Genomic DNA, 25,589 nt, shown 5'->3' with positions numbered 1-25,589 from the left:
AGTATTCTTTAAAGCAAACTCTGAGCTTTTCAGGTTCCACTGAATGAGGCCCTGCCGGCTTTCATGTCCAATTCATCAACATGTGTGCTGTATGTACAACTGGAAGAAAATAGCACTCCCAAATATTTGTAAATTTCAGTTTTTCTTAGATTATCATGTGACATTAACTTACAATTTGCTTCTTTTTAGTTAAACACATACACATACTTTTTAATGTTCAGATGCATATTCCATTGCACACACCATCTGTAAGGTTTTTCCAAGTCATTCTGCAGCTGATCCACATTGCACATATAATTTTCCAATAGACAACAGTCATCTGCAAAGTGATGACTGTATTGATGACGTGATGAAGAAAATGTCCTTAATATAGAATAAAAACAAAAGGAGTACAAACACAGCCCTGTGCAATCCCTGATGTAAAGTTCACAAACTTCATTTTTTTTTGCCATTTAGTACAACACATTAGTTACAGTGCGATAAGTAATTTTCAATCCACTGAATAACTTCTTGAAATAAATTGAATTGTCTCAGTTTTTGCAGGAGAAGGGAATGTGTCAGTGTCAAATGCCTTTTGCATGTCGAGAAATACACAGTCAACGTGACCATCATCGCCAATTACAGATGCTAAATCATAATAAAATCGAACTACAGGGGCCCTCTGAATAAAGATATTCACATTTAGAATCAGCAGACAAAGGTTCTTTCTAGTCTTGTTTAACCAGAATACTATGCTAATCAGCACTGAAGGTGACCGGATATTACATGTGAACTTTGAAATAGACGTAATTAGGTTTTACCGAAAGAACACCTTCCCCTATTACACAGCAGCTAAAAAAAAGTCCTTTATTGTTTGTAATATTTTTAAGATGCAAAAGGTTTATCGAGATCTTCACAGCTGCCAAACGTACATGGTAAAAACAGTACACATATTTGAATATATATTTTATTTGCACTCTGAAAGTTGACAAAATAATATGTGAAAACTGATGAAATCTCTAGAACAGTCAAACAACTATGAAGGTGATATTATAACTGAAAATGAAAGCCCCAAAAATGCTGAGTGAGGACTAGCCAATGCTGAAAATATGGCATAAATAAACTTTTAAATAAATATTATAAAACTGCTGGATCGATCAGGTCACCAGGGAAGTAAAACAATATCAGTTCTTGTTTTTAGAATCCAAAAGGAAGTACACTGTTTTATATGCTTCTTGCATCTCACCGGAAAATCACTTTATGTAATGATAATATAGTATACTGATTCACTATGGTAACCAAATACCGCAGTAATTTTCATTAACCATTACATAAATTTGTCAAGTGTAGGAGGTAGAGTTCTTGTCAGGTACCAGTAGCCTTTGACTTCTCCCCTCAGCTATGGCCTGGAAATAAAGCAGATTAAAATTTCAGTTACTGCACAAGCCTAAACACACATTAAAATTGATGTTATAAAATGCACATTTGCTCAAACCAAAACACATGTTAAATGTACGCCAGCCCCATACCAGTACTAGAACAGTACAGACACCTTCCAAAAATACAGGACTGCAATAAAAGGGCATAACTAAAGTAAACACTAAAATTCGTAAAAGCCCATAGTGAGGACAGGGGAGGGGGTGAGGGCACGGTGAATAGCATGCATTTTTAAAAAAGCTTGCCCTGAGCATGCACATTTTTTGGGACACATATGCACTTTATTAATAATTTGCCTTTTGACCCAGCACAGAAGCAGCAGCACACGTGGCACAATAGAGACTGATAAGCAACGTAATATTTTGAGATCATAATGACTTTTTTTTACCGATTTCGCTACAGTTGATTTGGCATGCTTCACGAACTTCTCTGCATAAACTTGCTCGAAGCAAATACCCATCCAGTGCCCTTTATTAATCAGATTTCCGAGGGTATGGTAGAAGGCTGACAAATGAAATTCCATTTGGCTTTTGTTTGTAGTAATATATATCAATTCATATTCAGTATTATTGTTTGGAATTGACATCATTCCCAACATTATCATTGCAATTCTCCTAAACTTCAGCAATCAAGCCCACACACGAATGTTTCCTACTTGTGCTCACCATACATCACATTTTGGTTCAATGAATACATTCAATGAGAGTTGGTGAGCTTGCAAGTTGACAGACTCAAACGCGACTCATGTTTCGTTAAATGTGACGCAACATCCGTAAAATGGTAGAACCAGCCCAAATCCATAAACTTTCTGGAAAGTTAAGGAGAATTAGCAGGTTTGGAAGTGTGGTGACTGCTGTAATCTAGACAACATCCTTGACAACAAAATTGCTGCATCTAATATCCTACTTCGACAAATACCCAGACGTTTTAGAGGGCATCAAGATTTTTAGCGCAGAACGGGACAGATGGCAATGCGAAACAACACACATGAATACAAACTTTCAACTGGCAGCAGCAATGCTAAGTGCATGAATTCACCATCAGTTCCTTTATCCAAGGAACAATTAGACGTTTTATATGGTAACGAGTGATAGCTGAACGCTTTTCGCCATTGTACATGTGCTTCTACATCATACAATTGATTTGGTTCCCTCTCACTTTTCTGTTTTCTCATTCAAGTAAAGAAACATGACAGAGTGTGAACAAAACAATAAGACACACATTGCTAACTAACCAGGTATCTGTTCCAATAAGTATTTTTTTAAAAACAAGAAAATGAATACAAAAAGGAACATGAATCAATCTGACAACAGATGCAATTCAAGTTCAATACCTGGCAAGATAGGTAGTTTGGTTCTCATAGTTCCAGCTTTTAGGATTATTCAGCTGTGTTGTTCTGCAAGTCTGGTTTTGTCAGTACAAAAATTTCAACAATAAACGCTTTAGTTGACACCTCGAAGTAGAAGGCAAAAAATGAAGACTGATAGCATACGACAGAACTCATTGAGATCTCGTATAAACATAAAAATGTGCTCAAACTCGTAGGTCTTTGAGTGTGATTTTGTAAGCATTGTAAAAGTTTGGCATGTTTGATGTATGTGTTGCCTCATGATGACAAGCAATAAAAAAGGCGACTATAATGCAAGTGCAGTACAGTGAAAAAAAAAAAAAATGCAATGATGGAAGTAGGCATGCACCTAAATAATTATAATTCAACAAAACTTTCTCATAAAAAGATTGGACATCAAGATAACAATTGAGGTGCTTATCATGAGCTACAAGAAACTCCCTACTTTTAGAGTGGTATAGCATGGCTGTGAAGTGAAATTGCTAGAGTTTACACACAACTAGGGGCTAGAGAGGGGGGGGAGGGGAGAATGAGAATAGAATACCATAAATATCGCCTTTGAAAGACTAACATATGCAACATGTTTTCTTTGCACCAGAAATGGACATTACCAGACGGGCACCGTCACGAGGGCACACCCTCGCAAAGGCATCCTCACACTCGCGTAGTACGGTGAGGGTGACATGAGCAGTCAGAAAGTTTGCGAGGACAAGGGAGGGATAATGTTATGAGGTGAGAGCTAGGAAGTGTGACTCGGATAAGCAAAGTTGGATGAAAAAGTCACGATTCAAGCTGATACGGTTACCTGCATTGAGCATTTATCCCTCAGGGAGCGATTTACACTTGATAATAAAGGCATGGTCAATCTGGGCCAAGAACCTGCCGATTTCTATCTCCTGAGTGCCAGCAATAGCGGTATCCATGGTGTCAGTGCCCCTGTCACAATATGCCTGTGCCAACAGTCTGCAGATGATGCACCGACGACCCTACCGGCAGATTTCAATGCATCTACCGTGCAACTTGTTTGTGCAACTACTTTCTACGCATACCGTTCTCTGTATCCTTTTTAGCCCTCCTCAAAAACACATTTGATTGCCTGGCTATATGCATTTTACCGAAGTAAATTTACAACAGCTGCTGCAAAGTTGAAATTCGCATATAACTCTCATTCCGCTTTACTCTTAAACTTAAAATTGTTTTGGTGCACGTTATACAAAAATATGGCAAATTTTAAAATATGCTTCATTAATTAACAGCTTTGGTTTTGGCTAGCAAGTTGCATTGCATAGCTCATAGCCAAGGCAAGGCAATGATGAATTCGTCTACAGTAATCTACTGACCTCTGCACCTGCTTGATTTTTCAAACATACTTTATCTGCACTATTCTACTGTGCCCCTGACTGTAACGACGTTATATTACTGGCATGTAAAACAAATAATAACTTGGTGCCCATTCTAATATGCATATCAAGTAATGAAACCTCAGTCAACACATACCGTGTTGAAACAACTTTATGGAACATTCAAAGCACACAGACATGCACACAACTAAACATTAGTGGTTAATCACTATTGGAGTCCGACGACACCTCCTTTTCGCTGTCTACTGACCACAGGAAGTCATCTTCAGTTCCATCTAATGCATTAGTAATGCCACATGTACAACAAACTGAAGCATGGCAACTGCTAACCAAGGCATAAATAAACAGTGTCTATTTGATGGCAGTGTGGCTAGCTACATTGCATTTTTTTTTATTATTAAGAGGTGGTTTCATTTTTGATTTTGAGTAGAATTAGTTACAATTGTAATGCGCACACAAATTTGAAGGCATGTTTTATTAAGAAAAGGTGTGCGTTAGAATCGTGCAAATACGGTAATATTTGCAGTGGCCATACAGCAGCTGAAATAGACTTGCATCAAGGTGGCACTGCACCGTAACTTCGGTGGCCGACAAAAGGCGAAACAGAACTAGTTAGGCCTAACAGCAAAGGCAGGTGCCCATGATGGAAGCATGGAGGTGGACAGCAAACTGTCGTGGGAAGTTTGCTGCTCATCAGTGATTGGGCCCCAGATAAATGCGCGTGGGTCAGACCGAGTACCACGAAAGCGGCAAGCATGCCTACCATGTTCGTATGTGTGCTTGCAGAACGAAACGGGTTAACCTTGCGTGAAGACTGAAAGCATCAAGTTGAATTCGCACAACACAGCATCAACTGCCTGCACCATGCAGTCAAGGTTGCATTTCACGGCATCCCGATGACGGACGAATGTGAAATGCCTCAACCACCGCATAATTTTAAGTAGACTGAAGCACAACAGTGAGCAAGAGCCTGTAAAGAAATTTGCTGTGCTGCTGCAATCGTAAGAAATGTAGAACTTGCATTTTTGCACACAAATATCTGAAAACAGCAATTTGAAAATTAACGGTTTCCAGAGATGAACCTGTTTCCTTTTTTGCAAGCAAAGAACAAGCTTTTCTTAAATTTTTCAGCATGTGTTTCTTATTGTCAAGGTCTTATGTGAATCCCACAAGTACTCCAACTACACACTTCAAAATTGGTCAACACTAGTTACTATTTGCCTCGACATCGCTTCGAACAAAAAATTGATATTCGCACAAGCCTAATATTTAGCTAACTCTGTTTAAGGTTTTCCAACTATGTGATGTTTCTTCCGATGTTACGGTACTTTTAAATAATATTGTTACTATTATGAAGTGACTAAATCTCTTTCATTTTTATTTTAAAGGTCCATACTGATATTGGCGAGGAATGTTTTAGATTTAAATTGTTATATGTAAAATTTATTATATCCGCATTCGTTATAATGAGCTTTGACTGTAACATAAAGAGGGTACAGTCCTTCTTCTACTCTCATTTTTTTTCCATCTCATTTCAAGGGATTTCTCAGTTTACTCAGAAGCTTTGAGTGCAGAAAGAATATGACATGCAAGAAAGGGCTTGCTCCATTTCAATGCCATATATAGGAAAAATTTTATTTACTTTATCTACTTTAGTTTATCTACCTCACTATAGTAGCACTTTGAGCAGTTTCATTAGAGATCCCATATTCAACCTCAACTTCCACTTTCCACGTGCATAAAGAAGCTGCTCACCTCCAAGACAGCTGGAGCACAGCTGCAGCACAAAGGTGGTTGACTATTTACGATGCTTCCCACAATCTTTGGGCTTCCACTGGAGGCACTTGGAGTCGATGCGCAAAGGTCGCTTGAGAATGGCCCGCTTGTATCCTTCCCTTGCCTCTTCAGTCAGCTTGATGATGTACTGGCCCTTGTAGTAGGTGATCAGATTCAGATGCTGCAGTGTCGATATTACATCATCCTTCTTGATGCTTGTCAGCTTGCAAATCTCCCTGCATGTGAGAAAGCGCAGTGGTAGTCGCACAGATGGTCAACTGACTGTCAATTTCTGCTGCTGCTGCAGAAATCATATATTAACTCTATTTACTATCACCTGCTTATTTATGTTCATTCATAGTGGGATGAAAGCCTCTCTAAGCAACCACTAGTTGCTTCCATTTCCTATTGCACCCCATGATGACAAATTTGCTATCTTGACACTTGATTCTAGCTCTGCTGTTTTAGACTGCACTTCCTTTCACTCGGCACTCATCCTCTTGCTTTAACAGCCTAGTAATGCCTGTTCTGTGCATTATGTGACTTGTTCAGCACCCTTTCATCCTTTCAACCTGAACTAAGACATCAGCTGCCTACCTACTTTATCGGATCCACGCTGCCGTCTTCGCATATTTTAACACTTGGCTATTAATTTTTCCATGTTGACTGGGCAGTCCTCAGCTTTTCAAGTTCATCCGTTATTCTCAGACTTTCTTAAATTAATTTTATAAGGCAAGACACATTGCGCAGTCCCATGCTGAACACTCAGAAGAAACCAACAAAATTGATTTTCAACGTAAAAAGATTTGATGTGAGTAACAATCGTGAATGTCAGCAGCACCCAACAGAAAAGTATAAAGACAGGAACGAAAAAAGTCCCACATCTACTAAACATGCATCAAATTATTGCAAGGCAAAATCATTTCCTTCCAAAGCATTTACAATTATAGTTGTAGACTGGAGGTTGGCCACGATAAACAGGATGCTGGATGACATGTTCGATATTAGGCCCGTTACTTTTCCTCTTATATGTTAATGACATTACGGAACTACAAAGAACACCCACAATAACCATGTTTGCAGATGACACTAGTTTATTCTTTACAGGTAGAACACTGCATGACATTGAGCAATCGGCCAATCTGTATTTAAGTGATTTATCCGCCTGGTTGCAACAAAACAAACTTCAGTTGAATGCAGTAAAAACAAAGTACATGATATTTAAGCCAATCAATAAGCATAAAAAAATGATTAACTTACAGTACAGAGGACATAACTTAGAACAAGTAAGTGTGCAAAAGTTCCTTGGGGTATGGTTTAGTGAAGAGTTGTCTTGGACCCCCCATGTCAATCATCTGCTCTCCGAACTCGCGAAGTCTGTTGGATGTATTAGAAAAATAGCTCCTCTTATACCCCTTTGGCTAAAGCAATCACTATATTACTCCCTGTTCTATTCTAAACTTTTGTATGGCATTCTGGTCTGGGGGACAACGACAAAAGGGAACTATGACAGGCTACAGCTGCTGCAAAAACGTGTCCTCCGGATTTTTGTGAACCACACCAGCCCTATTAGTTTGTTGCCGACACAACCACTATTTCCTAGATTTGATGTTTTACCTGCAAATAAAGTCTATTTATGGATACTGGCACAGCGAATTTATAAACAGAAACTCCACAGTATTTACACACCTGTCTTGGCGCAATATGATATCCGTAACCCCAAACGCAGAAATAAAAAAGTCAGAACAAATTATGGCAAACAAGATCTGGAATATCAGGTAATAGACATGTTAAATAGCTGTGCTTCTGTTTTGGATTTCTGCCTACCCAGAAAAACGTTCAAACGTGAACTGCGGTCCATTTTGTTTTCCGTCGATTCTGTTTTTCGTTGAAATTGTTAAGTTACAATGACAAATGTAAATTTCCGTTTCAATTGTTGACTTCCTTTTAAGTATTTTTGTGATATGAGTGAATCTTCAATGTGATTTTTAAAAAAATAAACTGTCCACAGTGTTTAAGTACACCCATATTGTATAGAATGTATGATGTATGTATGATGTACGCTGTATACGTGTACTATTTGTAACGCCGCCTCTCTTTTGTTACCAGCTCTCTGCTGTACTGCTGTGGACTGCTCCTTTTGTTACGGGGGCAGAGACCTCGTCAGGCAATCATGCCTTTAGTCTCTGCCACCCGCAGGATGATGCGATTTTCCTGCAAATAAAAACTGACTGACTGACTGACTGACTGACATGTGAACTGCACAGGTAGAGCAGTGAGTGAACTTTCCTACTACCCATTGGGGAGGGGCACTAAGACCAGAGTTCCTAAAAATTCTTGGTCCAGAGTTGCTGAAGAATGCTTCACAAACATTGTATGTAGGCTACTTATACAGTGCAGTCCACTTATAACGATACCACATATAACGATATATCGGTTATAACGATGGGTCGACATGAGAGTGTCATTTTATGCATTAGGTCTATGGGGAAAAAAAACCATTTATAACGATAGGTTATTCACCGCATATCGGATATAACGATCAAAATTTTGCAGTCTGGACGGCGTTTTCCGTGCCAAATAATCGTAACGTTTGCGTCGCTTAGTTCCCTGAAACGAACGATGTCGAGGCGAGGCGATGTTTACCTCCGTAAGTTCGTATCTGCCGCCATTACCGCGCAGCGCGTCTCGCCCCGCCCGCGCACGAATAGGCGCAGCCAACGTTGGCGCAGCGCGCCACAAGATGGCGCTAGCTGCTTCATGCGCGTTAGTGTTCCTGTATATGCTCCCGCAGGGAGCAGAGTTGCGCATACCTTTTCCGGCGCCGCTCGCACCGCTATTGGCCGAGCGCGAAAAATGACGTCAAATGATCCGCGCCGCTGCGAAGCCAACTTTACGGGCGCATCGCCGACTCATGCGAACTCGTCGTTTCCGTCAGTACCATCGCCATTGCAATCAGTGGACCGTCGATCGTGCGTTCAGAGGAGCAGATAGAAGCTCTTGCATCTTGAATTTTTTTCTATTTGCAGATTTGCTGCTACTAAATAGTAAGCACTACTAAATAGTAAGTACTACTAAATAGTAATTGTAAATAAAAGTAAGCTTTGCTTAAAATGTGCACATGTCAACATTTGAAATGCGCTTAAATCTGTGTCTGCACCGCATGTATCGAAAACGTGCAGCTGTTGTGAACGATGGTTAGTGATAAATGGCGCTCTGTTAATGGTCAGTGACATAACTGCAGGCACGATAGCTCTCTTGGCGACGGTCATTAATCGGCTGGTTTCGGCAGCCAAAATGCGCTAAGTGTCCACCTTACGTGTGTGAAGTTTTAAACACTCTTTAAAACATTTCTTGCTTTCTGGTCATGATAAGACAACTTCATATGCATGCTGAAAATCATTGCACCGCTGTTTGTGGCAACGTACTGCGCGTTTGCGAGCGAACTTTGGAGCTGTTCGAGCCACGGGAGTATATTATTTTGGGGAACCAAAGGCGGTCCCACCCCATATTTGTACGTTCATGTGTGTGTTTGTATATGCGTGTTTACATAGGTACATACAAAGTTTCGGTTGGTTGGAAGCCCACCCCCTCCGGCTGCACGAATGACTCGTTCGAGCGTAGCCTGTATTGACAAGTGCCCTTTGCTAAGCGCCTGCGAACAATTGGCGCTTGTAGCTCGCGACCACCAGAGAAAAAGGCGGAACACCGCGCGGCATTTGGCTCCTGCGCGCGCGAGGAGTGGCTTCGCTGCAGAGCTGGATCACGGCGGCGGAACTATGCGCAACTCTGCTCCCTGCGGGAGCATATACAGGAACACTACATGCGCGTCGGCCACAGTCGCTCCGAAAGAGAGAGAAAGAAAAAAAAAAAGAAGCGACAAGCAAAGCGGCGCGGTAGCGCCCGTCCCGCGTCTCTCTTGCGATAGCAGGCTGACGCCACCGAAGCAGCGTGCAACCAACGGTTCAACCCAGTTCGAAGATGGCGCCGACAAAGCGCAAAGCTGTGTCGCTTGACACGAAGATGGATATTTTGCAGGAACTCGATGCGGCTTCAAGGTGAGCGCCCTCGTGAAGAAGTATGAGCTCGTCCAGTTAACGATATCAACCATCTTGAAAACCGGGAGCACCGCGATTGTGAAGGCAGGAGCTATCAGCGGCCATTCCGATCAGCGGAAAAGGGGTTAGAGACCCTTTGAACGCCGATGTTGAAGAGGCGCTTTACCAGTGGTTCATCACCAATTGCTTCAAGAAGGCGGGCTTTGTGCGTAAGGACGAACTTCCCCAACCCGCTGAGACTGACCCGGTGGAAGTCGCTGACATAACCGAGCTCTGGGAGCTCGTTGCTACTGGTGACACAGGTGGTGTGTCGAAGGAGGGGTTTTTGACTGCAGACAGTGCTGCCTCGTTCTGCGATGAGGTCACCGACGAGGCGATCGCCGAAGATGTGCTGTCTCGACAGACGCAAAGTTGTGCGACGGTGGCGACGGCATCAGCGACAGTGACAACGAAATCGACAGTGGCTCCTTGACCTCGACCACGATGTCCACGCAAAGTGCACTATCGTCGATCGACTCCTTAATTGATTTTATGCATGCTAAAGGATTGCCGCCAGTGTTCGCGCAGCAGCTGGAATCCATGCACACCGCGGTTGTGAAGCTGAAGCTGCCGCAAAAGCAAGTGCAGATTTCGGACTATTTCGGCGCGCCTAATCCTTGACACGGTCATTGGCGCTAGAAATAAAGTTTGTTTTTCATGGCCTACTGTCTACATCATCTATTCTTTAGAGCAAGTAGCGAATTCGAGTTCAGAGCTGCAAAGGTAAAGAGCACAAACGCGTTTATTTTTTTTTGATAACTGCAGTCCAGATATAGCGATAATCGGTTATAACGATCATATTTTTCGTCTTTCTCGATATCGTTATAAGTGGACTGCACTCTATGGCTCATCACGCTGAGCCCCACACTGAGGTACGCAGGTGCACAAGGTAGCAAGAACATTTGGGTGCTACATTAAGAGTGCACTACGAGACGCAAGATTACGGTTTAATTCTCACACAAAATAGAGAACTGCAAGGGCACGCACACCTATGACACCAGGGGAAAGGAAACAGTGACAGATGCCTCACTTAACATTTGCCCTGCTATGCCATATTTACCAACGTTGTACTTAAGAGGATGCTAAAGGGCAACATCAAGTTCAGTTTAGTCAAGTATTTTTAAAGACTCAATATGGATTTATTCCACAGAAGAAGTTAGTTATTAGTGATAAAAATTCATGAAAGGCAAGGTTCCATTTTTAAACTCAGTGCCCAAACCACAGCATTGGTGTAAGTTAGCATGATGTCAGAGGTTTCAAAGCATTTTCACAGTTTATGTTATGAAACTCGCAAGGTTGACCCTTTGTTCCTATAGAATGCTAATGCAATCCTTACTTACTTGACTAGTTATGAGCAGGTGATGTCGAAATTTCATGACGCCATGAAGAGCTAGTTTGGCAACTTCAAGCATGTCTTTCATTTTTGTATATTTTCTGACTTACTAAGTTCATGGTAAGCATATTTAGGGTATTATGCAAGTGTAATTTACTGACCCAGTTAACCATTTGTTTAGTTCCCTTTAATGAATACTGTGCATACGAAAAGACCCAGGGGAATGAAGGGCTCAATAATTATGAAGTGAACAGATTCCAAAATTTAGAAATGCATACGTGAACTGTTTGCTTCAGCTATGCTTTTCATGGCTTCATTGATATTATATATATATATATATATATATATATATATATATATATATATATATATATATATATATGTATATATATATATATACATACACACACCATATCATGAGAAGCCAAAAAACAAATACACCAAGGGCAACATAGGGGAAATTACTTGTACTTACTAACTGAATTAAAGAAATGATAAATTAATGGCAATGAAAGTGGATGACAAAACAACTTGCCGCAGGTGGGGAATGATCCCACATCTTCGCATTACGCATGCAATTCTCTAACCAATTGCATATATATATATATATATATATATATATATATATATATATATACACATATGTATCAGTGGCATATCCAGAAACTTCGTTTGGGGGGGGGGGGGGGGGGGGGGCGTTACTAAACAACGCTACGAGAGAACTGCCGCCACTCACGTTTGTTTTCTTTTGCGATTTTCGTTAACTGTGCTTCCTCTCTGTGCTGCGTGAGTGCCTACAGCCAAGGGCGCCCAACATGCCCTCGTACTGTGCAGCATTCGGCTGTGCGAACACAGGCGGGCGAGACGATTTGGTGTTTCACATGTTCCCAAAGGACAAGAAACTTGCAGCGCAGTGGGTCTGTGCGGTGAGGAGAGATAATTTCTTGCCGACAAAAGCAACTGTGCTGTGTTCGAACCATTTCCGCAACAGTGATTATCATCGGAGCTTGACAATGATGCAGGCAATCAGTATTCCAATTAAATCGGCGCGACTGAAGGCCGGCGTTGTTGCGTCTATATTCTCCCGCAAGAGAAACACCTCGCCACTTCCAAGAGCGGCCTTCGCCAAGAGGAGAAAGGGTGAGGTAAGGGTTTTAATGTGCACACGGGCAATTTTTTAAACGGATGATCACCTGAGTGTCGAACAAACGGCCTTACAGCGGCCTATGACGAAGCGAGGTGGAGGCACAGCTGGGAATATGCACATGCGTGCAAAGTGCTTGCCGTTTTCATCCTGTTTTGCCACTCCACTTTGTCACGGAACACTGTACTACGGCTGTTTGTTCGGCGCTGTTTTGGTACGGTGAAATAACTGGCCGGGGGTATGCTTGCTCATTCAGTGATATTTACTATTCGTCCTACCATGCGGTGCCCGCAGGTTTAGCTGTTCAGCATTCGTGTTCAAATTGCACGACATAAGGCGTTACGGTAACATTTTCATGCTCGCGTTAGAGTAGTTGAATTCAGCGTGTAAAAACTTCGTTCCGTAGATTTCGCACTCACAGCTTGCTACCAGCAGCGAAATGCCGCAAAAACGAGCGTCGGCACAGCCGCACCCATGGCAAGGCGAAGGGGCTCAAATAATGAAGTAACGTTGTGAGGTATTGAACTTGTCAGCGTTCGACGTGGTCTAGCCCAATACAGGCATCGCTGCTGGACAAAAAAATTTTTTCTTGCCTTTAACTAGCTATGCATCACGCATGGTAAAATTATTATTTGAAAGTAAATATAATACATTATTCATTACTTTCTTATTACGCTCTTTGATTTGAATTACATTACCAATTACCGCTTTCAAAAAAGTAATGGTATTACTTTACGATTGCTTCCAAAAAGTTTTCATGCATATGAGAAGCAAAAAGCAAAGTATAAAGGGACGCCAACCTTTCTTCAACATTCTTCAACATCTCATGCCCTGCCCCCCATGTGCCTCCATGATGCCTCATGACACTACCAACGTTCTGGCGCCGTACACAGCTTACTGGTGCATATTTAACGCAATCAATAAATTACTTTAGCCATTAAATTACAGACGCCAAATAATTCCCATTACTTAATCACTAGACAACTAATCCATCACATAAATTACTGAAAAAGTATTTCAATTACTGTAAGTAATCCAAGTGTTCGTCATGTTTGCTGATATGCATGATATGCTGAAATCCATGACATCCGTGCCTTGCACTCTTTCAGGTTCTAGCAGAGCACCTCGAGAACCGAGCCCCTGATGAACCTGTTCCACTACCATCACAAATCGAAGAGTGTGAAGCAGCCAGTGTGACACAAGCAGATGATGTTGAAGAGTTTGAAGTAGCCAAACGCGGGACTTATGTTCGCGATCATGTACAACACGCAAAAAACCACGGAACTTTAGACAAGCAGCGGCAAGGTGCATGACATCGCGGAATTGCACCCGTGTTTACAATCTAATGAGATGTTATTGCTTCGGCATTCTTCCAGCAGCTAGTTTCCAGTGACACTTTAGCGCGTTTTTTCTCCCGTCATTGGAACGTGCAGCTATATGAAAAGACATACGTACCACCTAAGATTTCTAATGCGCAAGAAGGTGCACACATCGCTCTCGCTGTTGGCACACTCAACATCGTCACTGCCCCCCGTTGCCACCATCGTTTTCTGTATCGGCTGTCGGTTCGAACATGTACGGCGAAAATACAAGCTCTCCGAGACAGTGAGAAAATTCCATAATGCTTACAACTCAGCTGTGAAGCCAGAACAGAACAGTGTGCTACGCTCTGAAACGGCGGCGCCGACCGGCAATCCCCGCTAATGACGTCAAAGCGGTTCCGACCAATCACGACCAATCACGCGCGATGCCCTGAGGCGCTGGTGCGTGTTTTCTTGCAAAAAACAGCCGCTTGCGTTTGTTTCCGCCCTTTTTAAACGAGATATTCGTGTTCAGTGGACTCAAAACTGTCGAATGCCGCAGGGAACTCATTTTTTTCTAAAAGTGTTTCAGCTTCCCTTTAAGGGCAAAAAAGTGTCACTGGAAACAAAGTTCACAGCACAAAACCCCCCAACAAGATATTTAAAGAAACATATAAGTCTCCGATAAATCTATGTATCTAAGAAAAAGTCACGGTATATAGTGCATCAAACAAGGCAAATAAACATGTTGCACAATCACAGATCCACAGATCACAGAATCCTCAGGCCCGCCACCCCTCCCTCCACTCCCCCTGATGTATCGCGTGCGACGGTAGGTGGTGCGCTTCCTCCCCACTTTTCTCCCTTGCGCACACAAAGACAGAACCACCATTGTCGGCTCATCCATGTCACCACCACCCTCTTACGCTTTCACTCGCACATACAGCATGCGGTGCACGGTCACGGTTATGGCATAGGACTTTATATGGAACATGAGGGCGACGGCAGCAATGCACCTGGAGCGTCCATATATTTGCTATCGCAATAATATAATAGGAGTATCCGGCAACTGAAGCATATCATGGCCCATTACTTTCTGCAAAAGAAGAAGTAACAAAATCGAACTTTCACCATGCGACAATTCGCTGTGCCACAACGTCTTTTTTTTTTCTTTTGTGGTGTGGGAATGAAAAAAAAAAAAAAACGAAAAACGCAGAGGAAAGCATGTTGGCCACAATCGAACGCCTACCTTGGGCACCAATGTGGCCACCAAAGAAATAATAATAATAATAATAAAAAAAACACGTGAGACGCTTGGTCCACAGAGAAGCATATGTATACTGTTTGGTATCCTACACCGGCGAGGGAACACTTGCCAAAGAGGCTGCGCTCAAGCAAATGTGTTGCAGTGATGCCCGCGACCGACCATTGTTTCCTTTTCTTGCCTGCTAGCCAGAAAGCGTTCACAACTCTGCCAGACGAAAATCCACTCGGCCAAAGAAAAACAAACGCGCACAGAAGTGCACCACGCAGTGGTTGGGGCAACGCGAGAAAAACACATGCGCGTTGGCTGGCTATGGCAGCCCGCAGGTAGAACAAGAAAATTGAAGAGGCTCAATGTGTCCTCACGAATAAAAGCCAAAGTACAAAAATAAATAAGAACGTAGTTACCTTTGGTGGCTTCATAGGTGTTTTGGCGCAGGTGAAGAAAAATATTGATATTCTTTTCTGTGACATGACGGCACAAATGAACCACCACAACACTTCGTCTCAACGGACCTAGCTGCATGCTTTGTCTACTTGTCTGATAGTGTGTTGATTTGGCTTGTCTCAGTGTACGGTCTGATGCACTACTTCAGAAAAGTCAATGCACCTTTGACGTCAACTGTTTATAACAACATCAAACCCACAAAGTTACGGAATTGAAAACCTAAAGCATGACTTTGGAAATGTCAATGCACTTTTCGCATAAAAAGTTTACGAGAACTTTATACCCATAAAGTTTCTGAATTGAAATCCATGCACTCCACAGATTCTGCAGCCTCCATGAGCTGCTGCGACAAGCCCACTTGTCATCAAAATGCCCTTGAAGCTTTGTGCTCGGATAAGGCTCCTTACGTCATGTGACTCCCGGTGCATGGACGTTGCCGCGAAATCCGGTCTGAGTTAGTAATGTTCGCGCTGAAATGCCTTTTCGAGCATGAAAATGACATACATTCTAGACAAAATCCAGAATGATTTCCAGAAACTGGGGTTGTTTTGGTCGGCGGTGCATGACAGCACGAGAAAATTTCAAGGGGGGGATGGAAGCCCCATAAGCACCCCCCCCTGGCTACGCCCCTGATATATATATATATATATATATACATACATAAGGGAAGTAAGAGAGAGGTGTTTCTTTAGAGATGGCACAAGCTGCAAAAGGATATCTGCTGCCACTTGTGCCAAAGTGGTCCCCTGTTGTTTAGCACATGGTCTTAATCACATGGTTTCCCACATCTGAAATCAATTTGTGATGAGTGACTCACTGAATGCTGATCCTAGGCCTTTCCTCATTTTCGGCAGCGACCATGTTAATCAGAATCTCGAGAATGGCCTCAGACCAGTAGGACAGGTACGACAGCAGCCCCAGGTCAGAAAGTGGCTTCTCAGGGGAGCCAGTCTTGCCTTCACACTTCGAGAGCTCATAACCTGCAAAGCAAAAGCAGGCAGTGACTGAGATAGCTATCACTTGCTGCAAATGATGCAATAAGCTAATTGCAGTCAGTGTGAATGCAATGAAACACTGCAGTAGAAGCTATACCCCCGATGAAACCAATGCAATTTACACATCTCAAACTGCAAAATGGCTATTGTCCTAACAATGTAGAGTCAGGTCGCTTAGAAAAAGATGAAGCTTGTTCAGCAGTGAAGAATTAAAAATGAAACAGCAATGCAGAAACAATCTTGGTTTCGCACTCCAGCTGCAACAAAATTTCACTTTGGCTAGATTTGTTATGAGTCGTAACTACACTCGAACCTCATTATAATGAAAGGGGATATAATGAAATAATGGATAGAACAAAGTAAATGAAACTCCCCTTGAAATTCCCATAGAGATCCATGTATTTAAAATATCATTTTAACAAAGTAAAATTGTCCTGCTAATGATATAACAAAGTAGGTTCTTCTCTGAAACCAAAAAGTATGTGACCGTTTCATGCTGAATACATAGTTTTATGTGGAGTTCAGCACACAATCGCTGCGACAGTTGAAAACTCTGGTGTCCCCGCATCGAATACACCATCGAGCAACACTCGCCTTTCTCCCCGTCGCGCGTAGCTGTGCAGACGCAACGGCTCACTATCGCATTTCTCCACTTCCCTCTCTCTTTCTTGCGTGTGCCTGGCTGCATGAGCTGTGCCATGCAGCGTGACTGTACGAAAGATTGGTGCATTTGCTTCTACTGCGGGGCGCAGTGGGGCGTCCCCTCCTAGATCTCTCTGGCACAATCTCAGGAGACACATGGAATTCTGCGCAAGTCCGCAGCTAAGCGTGGCAGTGCTAAGGATTAGTGCATTCGCTTCTCTCATTCTCTAAGGCACAAGATGCAGGCAGCTGCAGCTGGACCTGGCCTACGAGATCTCCCCGGGGCAATTTCGGGGGTCACATCCAAAGCTGTGCATTCACTTCTCCCTACGACACACCGTGTGGGCTGGCAGGTGGGTGTGGCCTCCTAGATCGCATTGCCACTGGTGCAACCTTGGAGGCTACGAGCCAGCCGAGCCATGTTCGCTAGCCGCTTTGATCACACAGCGGAGCGCAGTGCTGTGTGCCACCTGCTGCTCGACCGCGACGTGCCAAGTGGAAAGTGGATGCGAAAGACCATCACAGTGGAACAAAAGGCAGCTGTCTAAAGGCTATCGCGTCAGGTGCCACTTCAAGTGTTGCACATGCTGGAGATGTTTTTGTTGCTTTATTCAAATTTCATCGCATGCGTGGCCGTGGAGCGGTTCTGCGGGCTGCAATGCCATCTTCTTACTTCGATGTTAACAACTGCCGCACCCCACTAGGCATATGTTGCAGCAAATGGCAATGAGGGATACAACGAAGCTATGGATATAACGAAGTACTTTAGGCCCCCCCCTTCAACTTTGTTATAACGAAGTCCCAGTGTACCACAAAAGCAATCTTGGAAAATCCACAAGGCTGTTAATTGATAATTTTCTTGTTAGCAGTCTTTAAATAGCGCCTAAGCAGATGACGCATGCACCTTGTGGTTGTCGCTGTGACGCAAGTCCCAGCAAGCTGCCTCCGAGATTTTTCAGCGTGCCACGGGTGCCACCTTATCTCTGGGGTCATGCTCAGGTGCCATATACTCTAGGTCATGCATCACAATTCCGGGGAGAAGTGATGGCGGGTACGCCAATACTGTGTGAAGTCAGTTAAGAGGGCCTTATTTTTATAAAAACAACTTGTGAACATATCAAAACAACTTGCGAACTTGTTCAACTCCGTTAATAAACTGAGGGATAAAGTTACAGTACATAACCATCTAAAAAAATAAGCCAATACTCACTAAACTCAATCAGCAGCTTTCCATAACCTTTACGCTGGTATGGGGGAAGAATCAAGATACAGGACAAGTTGTAGTCCTCCTGTGATAGCTTCTCCTGCAAGGTCACATCAAAAACGCACTGCATTCAGATGGCATCCAGCAATCAACAACGATCTCCTCTTGTTGCTGGCCGCACATATATTACTGAACAGAATGCCCGAAAACACAACATGCCCACTTTAACTGTAACATATCATGAACATTCACTTAAGAACCATTTGAGTCTAACTCTAAAAAAGAGCATAAGGAACTAAATAGCATTTCTGCTTTTAAGCAAACGCCATGCACACTCATAGGACCTCTAGTGGCAGACTACTTTTAAACAGTGAAGTGCCTTATCTAACAGCCTAGTCATTGCTGTTGCCTTGTGAATAGGCACCAGGTGCCCATCTGAGGGTGCCAACAGCACACTGGCAAACTGCGGCACCAACGGCAGCAGTAAGTGCAATGGCATGTGGTGCAGATGATGGGCAAAGATATGCACATTGCATTCCCAGCAATTTCGCACTGTGGTTTCCAAGGCCCGATGAACTGGAAGAAATATTTTTGAGCATCTGCTCCTAAGAAAATTCACCACTTGTACAAGGCAGGTCATATCCACAGCATTAGGTAGCACAAAACGAGTGCAAACTGTGATGCAAATGCACCCTGCAAACAAAGCTCACCGCGAAAGCAATGACACGGAACTCCAGCAGTTCATGTAATTTTGCTGTGCACATTAACCTAGTTGTGTATGAAGAAATGCACATCCTTTTTTTTTTTTCTTGCTGCTCGCTGATGTGACGGTATTCTCCTGTTTTCAGTTTGTTTTCTTCCTTTTCTCGCAATGATTTGTCAACCTTAATGTCTTAGCAACTAGCACCAATCTTCCATCATGGTCTATTTCACGTAGCTTGGCACGACAAGAACTGTCGGTCGTGGCCGGAGCCCGTGTAAGGCCGGCATTGACAGCCACTCTAAACAGGCTGCTGCATTTTAAGTTCGCTGTGGATACAGAGCACACAGACTCCTTTACCAGCTGCAGCCAGAGCTGGGAAACGCGATGAAAGAAGATATAATACAGAAGAAAATGACTGATCTACTGGGAAGAAGGCAAAATTATGACTAATATTTTTAACAGCGCTAAATGGCAGGACAAGAAAGGCAAAGCATGGGTTTCAATGTACCAACAAGCTCAATTTTCAACCCTTTGAGAACTGTAAATCTCCATGTATGCCTTCGGTGCTCAAGCTCCAGAGGTCTCACACCTGTGGATGCTAGGACGCACAATTAGAACATGATGCTGTTGTGAATGAATGGCTCCTTTATTTATGTTAGAACAACTTGACAAAATCAGAGCAGTGTCTGAAATGTACACGCAGCTGCCTACGAATAACGCATATCTAGGCTTTATGCTACTCCAGCTGGTGGGGCCACAATAAAAACTGATGGAACTGAATGGCCTCGCCAGATTCAGTCATGTTTTGGTAACTGTTCTTGCACCTAAAAATGCAACATGTTCGTTCAGACTTTTGGTTCCACAGGACATTCCAGCAATGCAAAACAAAAGAAACAATGGAACATAATCAGCCAACGCAGCTGGAAGCTGCATCTGCTGCGACCGGACCGGCCGTCACATGCCATTAGATTCACAGCGCCACTGCATGAAGGCACCATTGGTCAAAATGCTTCTGCACCTGGTGCCTATGGTACTCAAGAGGTGGATACAACAGATCAAGTCACACAGTTTTGCACTATTACAGACAAGATGAGCCTACAGTAATTTTGACATGCTACGCAATCAGAGTTATATCCATGTTGCACACTGACTTCAAAAGTGAAATTTATTTGCCTTTTAGCTGTTTCTAATCAGTTATACAAGCCAGAAGCAATCCTTGCGAGCTGCTAAATGTATATGATATCCCCTACAGCTGTAGGAGTGTGCATTCATTCTCCACTGAGCAAGCAAAAGCGATACTTTTCTAAGATCTCGACATGATGGCAAGCATGAAGGAATGAAAGAAACTAGGAGAGAGTTACGTGACAATCTTGAAGCCTAGTCATAAAAAGAAAGAATCATAGGAAAAGCACCAAAGCAGGCGATTGCAAGCGGTCATTTTTTGCGTGGCTGTGTTCGGCTCGTCTGCTTGTCTGCTGCACCACTAGAAAGTTGCAATGGGTGGCTAAATGTGTGGACGGTCTGAAGCGAGTGCTGCCATTGCAATGGCCACAATGTTTGCAGCTCTCAATGCCAAGAACAAAAGGCATCAAATGTGGCGAGCAGAAAGAGAGTAGCAGGAGCTGTAGAAGGAGGTGGAAACTCCAGCAACCAACTGGACTCAAACCTACCATGAACCAAGCCATGTATGGCATGATCTTCACCGGGGTTTTAATTGCCATGCATGCATTTCTCATGATTCTCCAAGTGAAAGCTGGGAGAGAACGTCAGAGAAGGCTGCTTTATGAAGGCTCACTGCCTCCCACATGAAAATGGGCTCTGAATTTCTAGCTGGAAATGGTCTTCCCAGCCAGGTTTCCAACTGGAATCAGCCCTTCCAGATGGAAATTTTCCAGAGCCAGCTGGAAATGGCACTTTCCAGCTTGAAGTGGAATCCACCTCAGCTAGTTTTCCAGCTAGAAGCAGCACTTCCAGCTGGAAGTTTTCCAGCTTCAGCTGGAAACAACTGGATACAGCATTTTTTAGCTGGAAACAGCGCTTCCAACTGGAAACAACTGGATGGAGCATTTTCCAGCCGGAAGTAGAATCTATCGACTGGAAAGTGGAGCTTCCCACTTGCATTGACATTTTTTGTATCTGCAACATGTCCATATTTAGCCCTAGGTGGTGTTTGTATCAGAACGAAGAGCTTTTACTCTTGCAGCAGCAGCAAAAAAAAAATATTTTTATTCGTTTGTGTTGTGACAACAATAGTAATTAATTGCATGAACTGCATGGAAATGCTCGTCACTCAGGGTACCTTTGATCGCGATCGGGCTCGATCGGGATCGATTGCAATCGAAAGTAGGAGTTGCCAAAAAATATATCTCCAGGAAAACTGCCACTTTTATTGAACCTTACTTGTAGTAGACAAAAGCGACGCGCTCTTGATCGACACTGTGTTATCTTGCTACACTGTCGACGTCGTCTAGCGAGGAGCTTGCCCGATTGGTCATGATGAGCCGTTGCGCAAACGGCTAGTGTTTACAGCATAGCAATTCCTTCCCTAACAAAAAAGAGCCTTAACATGTGGCACCTTCAGCAGTTATCAGGCTGCAATGACCGCTGCTCCTATCTTTTCCTTCCTTCACGAATGCTGCACGACACCGCTACAATCGCCGCCATTTTTGTTGAATGCTTAGTAGCTTTAGTCTCGTATCTTGTCTTGGTGTGCTCTTTTGACACTAATAATAAAATAATAGCCTGGTATTGCAATATAAGCATTTCTCGGAAAAGCTCGGATTTTTATTCGCAGCAAACATCAGCATTACAGATGCAGCCCGAATATAAAAAATATGACGACGCCACAGTGGCCCTAGTTTCGTACAGCACATGGCGGAATCTGTCACGGCGAGGCAATTTTGTGAGACAACGAGAGTCTCTCGGGTGTGCGTGTGATCAAGTTTTTGTGAGGAACCTGCATGATCTTGCGCATGAAGTAAATATTTTTGGACAGTTTCTTCTCTGGACGGCGTTACAAGTACAGGCAAGCGGGCATCAACGGTTGTTATTGCTGTACTTTGTGGTGTTGTGATTCACCAGTGCGGATCGAAGAGCACAGTTTTCTCCAGCCCGGATTCTACAATTTGGAGGTAATTATTTCACTTGCTTATGTTTTGAGCGTAAGTTAATGTTTGTTTTTATCCTGAATGTTGGCACGCTTGAGCATGATGTCATAGGTCCCTGCTGTATGTGATGTACACAGGTTGATCATTTTTATGTTTTGCGGAATTTGTAGAAATGGCCTGTGGCAGATATCATAATTCTTGTCGCTGAGCTGAATTATTCGAAGAGGTGGACATTATTAGCAGGCGAACTCGAAAGACATCTTCAAGTAATTAGCAAAAATTGACAAATTAACCTTGCTGCACATATTGAAATTAACGAATTGTAGCCTGTGAGTTTGCAAGATGCATCCACTTTAAATGAATTTCCAGAATTACGCCAGTTTCGATATATAATTTTCTGAAGTGCGAGGCGAAATAAATGGGCGTTTTGTTAAAAAAGTAAGTAGACCAAATTTTACGGAGAGTTTCATGACACATATTTTCAACTGGTGTCATTCTGGAGAGTAAGTCCAAGTGGATACGCCTGGCAATCTCAATGGCTACAATTCGTAGATTGCGACATGTGCCGTAATGTAATAAATTAGGAAGTTAATTATTGAATTTTTTAAAATTAGTTCAATATGTGTTTCGATTTTTCGTGCAGGTAATCTCCTCTGAAGGACCCAGCTGAAGGACTAGAATTACGGTATCTTCAACAGGCGATTTGTTAAAAATTGCATAAAACTTAAAAATTATCACGCAGCATATGTGAAGTGCTTGCCAGTTTGCGTAAGCCCCTTTTGTCTCCAATAGCCCATTTGAATATAGTGCCGTGCAGTGTTTGTGCCCAATGTTGCACAAACGTCTATTAAATACTAGTGCGTATATGTCAATCTGCCCAACGCAATAGAAGCACATTTATGCTGTGCTTTCACTGCAAGTGCGTGCTCGCAAACACGTAGCCTCGAATGGCAGGCTTTTGAATTGGTGCAAAACAGCAATAACATTAAAGACTGGCCCTCAAGCTCTTGTGTTATTCAGCAGAAGAATGCTTCTTGGGGGCCTGAGTTACATCACACACCAAGTTCAAAATACAAATGAGCTCATTTGAATTCTATTTACACTAAAGCAACACTCAATGGCGCTAAACTATTTAACAATCATTGCATAGCTCCTGCAGCTCAGGTTGAGAGCCTCGTGAGAGCTCAGGTTGAGGCCTTGCGCCACATAAACTGTAAAAGGGGCTGTGATGAAGGTACACTGTGGTACTGTCCAAAGGCTGTTGATACAATCCACGTGATTTTGGTAAAGCTCACTGTTTACTAGAACTGAGTGGATTGAAGTCATGATTGTTTTAAATTTCACTCACTATGCCTAAATATTTCTTTCAGATGGTGTACAAGGCGATGTGCAAGTGCATTTCACACCTTGGGGAGCTGCAAGATATGCTTTCACAATCCTTGCTGCAAGTGTTCAAATAAAGGGTTTCAAGTTTCAGCACCATGCTGTTTTGCCTGCATGTATTTTCACCGGACCAGTTGGTCCTGTGGCCAGTCACATTAGGAACTAACTGTGACTTGCGACAGCAAGCTGATCCATGCGAATTCTAGCCAGTTTGTATCCTGCTTGATGCGAGGTTACACCCTGGGATTTCACCTGGGCATGGCTCAACACCATGGCGACCAGTGCTGTGTGCCAGCCCGGACTGTGAGTCTATAGGCGCAACTTCAAGGGGAGTATGTTAGCGCGATTCAAAGACGGGACAAGAGAAGACACAAAGGGACACACACAGCGCTGTGTGTGTCCCTTTGTGTCTTCTCTTGTCCCGTCTTTGAATCGCGCTAACATACTCCCCTTGAAGATGCATTACCAGCAAGCCCACATCGCAACCCTCGTGAACTATAGACGCAAAGTCCGGGCTGGAGATTCTAGCTGGAACCTCTTCCAGCTGAATTACAGCTGGCATTTCTTGCAGCTGGATCCAGCTGGAACCTCTTCCAGCTGAATTACAGCTGGCATTTCTTGCAGCTGGATCCAGCTGGAAGACGTTCCAGTTGGGATATATTCCAGCTGGATTATGGAACCGGAAATTTCACCCAGCTGGATTTTTTCCAGCTGCCTTCCCAGCTAGAAAAGTATCCAGCTGGGTGAAATTTCCAGTTCCATAATCCAGCTGGAAGTAAAAACATTTTCACCTGGGCTGACATCACATTCCCTCTTCGTTTTTTTTTTTCTTCCTTCCATGGTGGCAAGTATATATTTGCAGCACACAACTACAACTGCACTTCTTGTGCAGTATTGACAGAAGGCTGATAGCTTACTTTTTTAGTACAAACATTATCCACAAAGACAAGGGCAAGTTTGATGCACTTCAGTGACAGCTGTTGCAGTGGTCTCTTAACATCATAAACGCTTCATTGGGGACCTACACTGGGAGTACAGAAGTTGCCAGGCACCAGTTTCACATTTCTCACCTTGTACACTGTGGTTCAATATGAAAGAGTACACATTTGCACTACCCTACATTCACTAACAGAGGATAAAGAACATCCCTCTTATGCTTGCTTCTAACACACTAATTTAGGCTTTCTATGCTAAACAACTTGTGGCAGTTTACTAGCTCCCCAAGGCTTGAACCACATTCTGTTTACGTTATAAGCTAATGCATTTGTTCTACATGCAAAGACAGCAGTTCACTGCCTTTGCATGTAGAAGTGAAACAAGTAATGCCCAATGAACAAAAAAGAAAGGCTCATATTTTGACATTTACTGCAACGCCTCCGGAAATCTTCAGCAAGAAAATTTCAACATCTTCCTTATGAAACTCTTCTTGCTCGTTGCCCTCACAGCCTTCCTTTAATTGGTACAATGGCCACTATAATTATGGGGTCATTACTGCATGCTCCAAAATTAAAGAAATTCAAAAAAATTGCAACATGCCTTTCAAGAATTTAGTTTAGCATAATGAGGACATCAATTTGTGAAACCAAATAAAAAATCAAAGACGATCTTTTTACAAATTTTCAAAAAGTCACCAGTAACACACCAAGTGTAACCTAAGTGCAATTTTGAAGAACAATGCATGTCCGCCAGACAAATGAAACTTCATGAGAGCGAACTAGAAAATTATCTGTGCAGTATAAAAAGTTACGCCTTCCAAGCATTATAGGTACGAAGAGCTATCAGCTAATGATGGTAGAGTCCAGCTCTGTTACGAAACGAATCTCGGCTGCTACAATACTACCGCTGCCTCTGTTCACAAAACAGCGCGGCTGGACGGTTCTACGCTACAATGCGGACCAGCCTGTCTGGACACAAGTGCAGTATGCAGCATGAACCTTGGCAGATTGAATGGCCGCTGATCCTGCATTCATTTAACGTCTGTGCCAAGTCGACTCCTGTACAAATGGCCTCCAGCTCCGTTGCAACAATACCATCGATATAGCAGGCGAGCCGCTTGCGAGCCTTCTCG

The 25,589-nt window shown here is 43.0% G+C and overlaps 1 protein-coding gene and 1 long non-coding RNA gene across 6 annotated transcripts in view; one reads left to right on the top strand and one right to left on the bottom strand.

Annotated features, from left to right (window-relative positions):
* Window positions 1–928: 928 nt before the first annotated feature.
* The window catches only part of LOC126516515 (histone acetyltransferase KAT5-like), a 135,474-nt gene continuing 110,813 nt past the window's right edge, over window positions 929–25,589 (bottom strand). For 4 of the 5 annotated variants that reach the window (XM_055063926.2, XM_050166645.3, XM_072285734.1 and 1 more), the window contains 4 exons: window positions 18,335–18,428; window positions 16,305–16,467; window positions 5,881–6,137; window positions 929–1,385 (listed from right to left, as the gene is read on the bottom strand). In XM_055063926.2, coding sequence (XP_054919901.1) covers window positions 5,924–6,137; window positions 16,305–16,467; window positions 18,335–18,428 — 471 coding nt within the window. In that variant the 3' untranslated portion in view covers window positions 929–1,385; window positions 5,881–5,923. Of the gene's footprint in view, window positions 1,386–2,739; window positions 2,821–5,880; window positions 6,138–16,304; window positions 16,468–18,334; window positions 18,429–25,589 lie in introns of those variants that run through there. The other variant, XM_055063923.2, reaches the window with a different exon arrangement.
* On the top strand, window positions 20,838–23,617 carry LOC126516523 (uncharacterized). The gene is made up of 2 exons (XR_008609449.2): window positions 20,838–22,162; window positions 22,782–23,617. It is a non-coding gene; the product is annotated as an uncharacterized lncRNA (long non-coding RNA).

Source organism: Dermacentor andersoni, chromosome 1 (genome assembly GCF_023375885.2).
Source record: "Dermacentor andersoni chromosome 1, qqDerAnde1_hic_scaffold, whole genome shotgun sequence".
In the NCBI taxonomy this organism is placed as follows: domain Eukaryota; kingdom Metazoa; phylum Arthropoda; class Arachnida; order Ixodida; family Ixodidae; genus Dermacentor; species Dermacentor andersoni.
Note: the sequence above shows the minus strand (reverse complement) of the source record. Positions and strands in the feature narration are given on the sequence as shown.